General features: G+C 43.1%; 1 protein-coding gene across 3 annotated transcripts in view; it reads left to right on the forward strand.

The window, feature by feature from the left end:
- Window positions 1–7,151, forward strand: part of TRAPPC13 (trafficking protein particle complex subunit 13) — a 28,382-nt gene extending 21,231 nt beyond the window's left edge. For 2 of the 3 annotated variants that reach the window (XM_074165627.1, XM_074165626.1), the window contains 3 exons: window positions 5,579–5,679; window positions 6,572–6,719; window positions 6,815–7,151. In XM_074165627.1, the coding sequence (XP_074021728.1) occupies window positions 5,579–5,679; window positions 6,572–6,719; window positions 6,815–6,919 (354 nt within the window). In that variant the 3' untranslated portion in view covers window positions 6,920–7,151. Of the gene's footprint in view, window positions 1–5,578; window positions 5,680–6,568; window positions 6,720–6,814 lie in introns of all 3 variants that reach the window. The other variant, XM_074165625.1, reaches the window with a different exon arrangement.
- The last annotated feature ends 385 nt before the right edge of the window (window positions 7,152–7,536 follow it).

Raw genomic sequence — 7,536 nt, forward strand, 5'->3', positions numbered from 1 at the left:
TCTCTCCCCCTGCCCCATCTTCTAGTAAATTGAGCAATTCAGTAGGGAAGACACATTGACTTGGAACTAGGCAAGCAAACTCGGATCCTGGAAATTCACAGCTAAGTCACTAAAACTTCTCTTTGTTTTTTAATTGCAGTGTTAAGTATCTGTATAATCCCATCAAATTAGAAACTGCCCTTTTTTTTCTAAACTTAGTTACTCCTATTACTTTGACACTTGTTGCTTGGTTTTTTACTAATAAACTGTCTCATTTTCAACTGGCCTTTCCTACAATTTCTCTTTTAAGACAGATTTCATTTTTTTCCTCCCCTCCCTAAATCAGTATTTTCTTACTCTTCATCCCTTCTTGTTGAACCACTCAGAATTGCAGTTGAAACACAGTGGTGATTAATACACCTCCATACTCCAGTTTTAGTCATCCATCGTTGTTTTGTGCTAGTGATTAGCAGAGAAACATGAGTTATTTTGTATACTTTGAACAACATTTGTCTTTGGAAAGGCAGCAAACAGTTTCGGGTTTTTTTCCCCTTTGAGTTGCAGTGTAACTATCTCTCATCATCTCCTCACCTTTTAAGTGCTATCAGATTATCTCATTTCTAGCCTCCTTTCACCTTCCATCATAGAATGAATTTAGCCTTCCATGGTTGGTTTGGGTTTTTTTTCTTAACATATCTCTCTTAAAATAAGAGTCTAATGTTACTCAAATTCCCTGTTTTTTAGGGAACTGGGTATAATTTTTCCAGTAGAGTCCTTCGTTACCTAATACAGCTGAAAATACGTGCCTTTTTCCAGTGCTGGATAATTACTTCTCTTGAAAGGTTCAAAGCTTATTTATGTTCCTCAACTGGTCTGTAATCAAGGAATCATGGAATTGTTGGAGTTGGAAGGGACCTCTAGAGATCACCTAGTCCAACTCCCCTGCTAAAGCAGGATTGCCCCAGAGCACATTACTCAGGACTGCATCCAGGCGGGTCTTGAAAATCTACAGAGAAGGGGACTCCACGACCTCCCTGGGCAGCCTGTTCCAGTGCTCTGTCAACCTCACCATAAAGAAGTTCTTCCTCATGTTTGAATGGAACTTCCTATGTTCAAGCTTGTGCCCATTGCCCCTTGTCCTATCACTGGGAACCACTGAAAAGAGTCTGGCTCCATTATCCTTCAACCCACCCTTTAGGTACTTGTAAACATAGATAAGGTCTCTCCTCAGCCTTCTCTTCTCCAGGCTAAAGAGCCCCAGCTCTTTGAGCCTTTCCTCCTAAGGGAGGTGCTCTAATCCCTTAATCATCTTAGTTCCCCTACGTTGGACTCTTTCCAGTAGTTCCCAGTTTCTCTTGAACAGGGAAGCTCAGAACTGGACACAGTATTCCAGTTGTGGCCTCACCAGTGCAGAGTAGAGGGGGAGAATGACCTCCCTCGACCTACTGGCCACACTCTTCCCTGTGCAGCCCAGGATTCCATTGGCCCTCTTGGCAACAAGGGCACACTGCTGGCTCATGGAAAGTTTGCTATCCACCAGGACTCCCAGATCCTTCTCAGTAGTGCTTTCCAGAAGATCCACCCCTGACCTATATTGGTGCCTGGGGTTCTTCCTCCCCAGGTGCAGGACCCTACACTTGCCCTTGTTGAACATTAGGTTCTTCTCTGCCCAGCTCTCCAGCCTGTCCAGGTCACGCTGGATGGCAGCACAGCCCTCTGGAGTGTCGGCCAGCCCTCCCAGTTTGGTATCATCAGCAGACTTGCTGAGGATACACCCTGTTCCCTCGTCCAGGTCATTGATGAATATGTTGAACAGGACTGGGCCGAGTATTGACCCCTGGGGGACACTGCTGGTTACAGGTCTCCAACTTGACCCTGCTCCATTAATTACCACCCTCTGAGTTCTGTCACATAGCCAACTCTCAATCCACCTCACTGCCATCTCATCTAGCCCACACTTCCTTAATTTTCTAATGAGGATGTTATGGGAGACAGTGTCAAAAGCCTTGCTGAAGTCAAGGTAGATGACATCTGCTGCTCTCCCCTCATCCAGCCATCCAGTTATAACGTCATAGAAGTCTATCAGATTGGTCAAGCATGATCTACCCTTGGTAAATTCCGTTTGTGGGTGGGTGTGGTGTGGGGTTGTGGCTATTTGTTTTGGTTTGGTTTTGGTGTTGTGTGTGTGGGTTTTTTGTGGGGGTTTTTTTGTTGGTTTTTGGGGGGGACTTTTTTGGTTTTTTATTGGTTGGACTCGATGATCTCAAAGGTCCCTTCCAACCAAGAAGATTCTGTGATTCTGTAAATCTGTGTTGACCACTTCCAATAACTCCTTGGTCTTAAAAGTGTTTGGAGATGACATCCAGAACGAGTCTGTCCATTATTTTCCCAGGGACAGAGGTGAGACTAATTGGACTGTAGTTCCCTGGGTCCTTCTTCTTGCCCTTTTTGTAGACTGGTGTGATATTTGCCTTCCTCCAGTCCTCAGGCACTTCTCCTGTTCTCCAAGACCTCTCAAAAATGTTGGAGAGTGGCTCAGCAATAACATCTGCCAGTTCTCTCAGCACTTGTGGGTGCATCCCATCAGGGCCCATGGACTTATGGATGTCTGGTTTGGCCAAGTGGTCTCTAACCCAGTCCTCCCCAGCAGAGGGAAAGTCTTCCTCTCTCCAGACCTTCCCCTTTATCTCCAGGGTCTGGGATTCATGAGGGGCAGCTTTGGCAGTGAAGACCGAAGCAAAGAAGGCATTCAGCAACTCCACCTTCTCTGTGTCTTCCACCACCAAGGCACCCACCTCATTCATCAGTGGGCCTACATTTTCCCTAGCCTTCCTTTTTTTATTGATATGCTGAAAAAAACTCTTCTTGTTATCTTCAACTGTGGTAGCCAAGTTAAGTTCTGCTTGGGCTTTTGCCCTTCTAATTTTTCCCCTGCATATCTTTGCTACACCTTGATATTGCTCATAAGTAACCAACCCCCTTTTCCAGAGATTGTAGAGTTTCCTTTTCTCCCTGAGGTCCAGCCAAAGCCCTCTGTTTAGCCAGGCCAGTTTTCTTCCCCGTCGGCTCGTTTTATGGGACCTGGGGATGGCCTTCTCCTGTGCTTTTGAGAGTTCCTCCCTGAAGTATGACCAGCCTTCCTGGGCACCTATGCCTTTCAGGACTGTCTCCCAAGGGACACTCAACCATGCTTCTAAACAGGGAAAACTCTGCCTTTCAGAAGTCCAAATTGGCAGTTCTGCTGGCTCCCTGTCTTGCTTCTGCAAGAATTGAAAACTCCATGATTTCATGATCACTCTGCCCAAGATGACCTTCAACCTTTACATCCCCCACAAGACCTTCTCTGTTAACAAGCAGCAGGTCCAGTAGGGCGCTTTCCCTGGTTGGCTAGCTCACCAGCTGTGTTAGGATGTTGTCTTCCACACACTCTGGGAACCTCTGGGACTGTTCCCTCTCTGCTGTGTTATATTTCCAGCAGATATCTGGGAAGTTGAAGTCCCCCATGAGAGCTCTGCCAGTTGCTGATAGAATATTTCATCGACTTCTACATCCTGGTTTGGGGGTCTGTAATAAACTCCCACCATGATGTCTGCCTTGTTGGCCTTCCCCTTGATTCTAACCCATAAACATTCTACACTGTCATTCCCATTATTAAGTTCTAGGCGTTCAAATCTGTCTGTAACATAGAGGGCTACCCCACCACCTCTCCTTCCTTGTCTATCCCTTCTGAAGGGTTGGTAGCCATCTATTGCAGCACTCCAGTTGTGTAAGTCTTCCCACCGTGTTTCTGTGATGGCAACTATGTCATAGTTTTCCTGCTGAACAATGGCCTCCAGCTCCTCCTGTTTTTTGCCCATACTGCGTGCATTTGTGTAGATGCACTTTAGCTGGGCTAATTTTCCTGCCACTTTTAGGGGGAGCCGAGCCCCAACACCCCCTGACCATGCTCAGACCCTTCTGTGGTTGCCAGCCTATCCCTATCCCTGATGTCATCACCACATGGGTTACCATCCCCCACCTCTACTGAGACAACAGGCTGCAAGACCTTGCTAGCGCTTTTACCCACCAGCACTGGTAATCTGCTCCCAGGCTCCTCTTTAGTAATCCTGGATTCATCCCCATCCCCCTTCAAACCTAGTTTAAAGCCCTTTCAATGAGCCCTGCTAATTCTTGCCCCAGTATTCTTCGTCCCCTTTGGGTAAGGCTTGCCCCACCAGTTGCCAGCAGGCCTGGTGTCCTGTAGATCATCCCATGATCAAAGAAACCAAAGTTCTGCCGGTTACACCAGCCTCGGAGCCAGGAGTTAATCTGCTGGCTCTTCCTGTTTATCCCCACATCAACTCCTGCAAGTGGTGGGATAGAGGAGAACACAACTTGTGCTCCTGATCCCTTAACCAGCCATCCAAGAGCCCTAAAGTCTCTCTTCATTGCCCTTGGACTACTGGTAGCTACCTCGTTGCCGCCTACTTGAAATACTAGTAACAGTAATCCGAAGGCTGGACCAGGGTAGGGAGATTTTTCTGTATATCCTTCATTCTGGCCCCAGGAAGGCAGCTGACTTCTCTGTGGGATGGATCCGGTCTGCACATGGGTCCTTCTGTTCCCCACAGAAGGGAGTCACCCATTACAGTTACCTTCCTTTTTTCCTTTGTTGAGGAAGTGAAGTAGTCTCCATTGTTTGGCATCCCTTTGCTCACTCTAATGTCCAATTTAATATGCTTTCTAAAATGTCATCTGTCTTGAGGCTGTAATGAACTGTATATGAGTAAAACCTGTCCCCAACCTGTCAGTTACTGGCTTTCTGGACCTCTTCGGGAATATCTTTTACTCAAGCTGGAAATGTAACTTTTACTGCAGCTTCCTTCTATCAGCAGAATTGGAACGTGTCACAACTAAGTCTTGTCAGGCAGGACCAATTTTCCACTTGTTTTTTCCTTATGATTTGTCATTTGTGGGAATTGAAAATTGAAAGATTTTTATCTGCAGGTTATTATCTTGAATAAGCCCTGTACGGTAGTAACGAGGATATTTATCATAGTTTTGTTAGTAGACCATATGAAATGCATTTGGCTCTTGGCAGAATTGGATAGTTGGCAAATGTTGGTATCATGTGCCTTTCTAACTGGTAGCAATTAATTATTTTGGCAGATATTTGGAGGACTGAAATGGCAAGGAGAATGAACAATCTCTTATTTTTTAGGATGTGGAATAGTGGTGGGCTTATGCAGGAAAACTATACTTATGTTGTCCATTGTATATCTGTTAATCTGCTTAACGGAGAGGTCTTAGAGGTCTAGACCTTAGAGAGGTCTAGATCTTCTCAGGAACTGTATATGGGTATTTAAACTTTATGTATATGAACTATCTGAAAAACCTAGTAATAAAGATCATTCTTGTCTAATGAATTTTTAAACCTCTCAAGGTGGTGGTCATCGGTAGTGGATGGAGCACTACTTTTGGGTACAAATCAAAAAGAGTCAATCTTTTTTCTTCAAATTCCTCTTATTCCAAGCTTATTGCAGTAAATGAAAACTTGAGTAGTAAAAAATTGAGGTTTACTATGCAGCGTCTGAGAATATACGTTCTTGTACCTTCTCAGGCTCCTGGATATGGCGATGTAAGGCTTTCTTTGGAGACCATACCAGACACAGTGAATTTGGAAGAACCTTTTGACATTACATGTAAAATAACAAATTGCAGGTAATGATGTCGTGTGATTCTTGTGCTTTTTCCTGAGTGGGTAAGTTGTGCTGTCTTTGTTTCATTTTTCAATGCTTTCTCCTGAAACAATGCAAACCTGGTCTTTACTATGAGTAAAGAAACTACTTGAAACACATCTTTTGGATTACAGCGTGTTTAAAAATATCAAAGAAACTAAAAAACTTCGATCGTGATCTGCTAATACTGTTTGAATTAGGGAAACTGCCAAAAATCTTCAGTGGAATTCCATGGAACTAGCTTCAATACCATTTAAGATTGCACCCCATATTTAAATCACAAATCATCTTTGTTCTTCTTAATCTAATAACAAATTGAGGGCATATATAGGATTTTTTTTAACTACAAGTAATTTTATCAGAATAAACAATGCCATTTGTATCCAGTCTGATTTTACTACTAGTTCTGCACCACTGCTAGAGTACCTGCTAAACATTATCACCGTAGTCTTTTGTACATCTTTACCTGTGTTTTGATTTGATTTGTGTTTACAGTAGGATCTATGGGTAGCCCCTTACAGAAGGGTTGCAAGAGTGACGTTTAAATAAAGTAATTCTAAATAGAAGTTGAAGCCAGGGATAAAGTCTGCAGATACTTGTGAAAATCTTGTGCTGCATCCAAAATGTGAGCAGCACTATACTATCCAGTATTGCTAAACCCGTGACAGGATGCTCATGTTGGACAAAGCTATATGCAACTGAATTACTGCACTTCACAGTAAATCTTGCTTGCTGCCTTATAATTATTTATAAATGCTTGCTTAATAGTAAGCTGAGTAACAAAGTAATCAAGCTTTTACATCTTGGACTGTCTGCAGTCGAATGTTAAAAAAAAGCCCACTGGTTTATTCTTCCTTTTCAATTTCCTCTAGCAGTGAAAGGACAATGGATCTGGTCTTAGAAATGTGCAATACTAATTCCATCCACTGGTGTGGAGTTTCAGGAAGGCAACTTGGAAAGCTGCACCCAAGTTCATCCCTCCATCTTGCACTTACGTTGTTGTCTTCGGTGCAGGGATTGCAAGTAAGTCTTCATAGCACAGTTTTGTTATTAAATAGCTGTTTTATAAGCTTAGTAATTCTTCCTAATAACAACTTTTATAAATATTTTCTTTCTAGAGTGTCTCTGGCTTAAGACTTACAGACACATTTTTGAAGAGAACGTACGAGTATGATGATATTGCACAAGTCTGTGTAGTTTCTTCAGAAGTCAAACAACGCTGAAGAAAAAAATCTGCATTTCTGCTGGGCTTTTTTTTCTTGGTTTTTTTGGACCAGGTTCTTGATGTTTTTGCAGCTGAATCATTAAAATGTGTACAAACAAAACCAACCCCCTTATATCTGTAAACGTAACTGTGCTTATTTAATTCCTCTGATTGTTTTTTGAATGTTTAAAAATTGTTAAAGCACGTGCATATGCATTTTATCTCCTGAAAATAAAGCTTTTGAAAAGTGTAGCTCTAGCAAATTATATTGCATTAACAGAATCTTGGGGCAAGGGGGTGAGACTGATGTGAAACAGTAGCACTTTGTACTTATTTTTGTGATTTAATTATTTTTTAAAAATATTTAAACAGTTTTTAAATTTTGTTTCTGACAGAACTGCTTCAGTTTGAAGGAACTGGACTCTTACAGACAAGTTCCTGGAATCCAAACCCCTAAAAGAAACACTTTAGTGTAGCTGGCCTGGCAGTGCGCTTGCATGGTAGGTGAATAGCCGCTAGAACTAGAGTCTGCTGAAGGCATGAGCTGAGGGAGTGCAGCTGGCACTGCTGAGGTGCCAGCAGCTATAGAAAGCAGAGTCTCGGCCAAAGAACGTGCTGGGTTTGTCTCAGTCTTTG

This window comes from Numenius arquata, chromosome Z (genome assembly GCF_964106895.1).
Source record: "Numenius arquata chromosome Z, bNumArq3.hap1.1, whole genome shotgun sequence".
NCBI classification, from domain to species: domain Eukaryota; kingdom Metazoa; phylum Chordata; class Aves; order Charadriiformes; family Scolopacidae; genus Numenius; species Numenius arquata.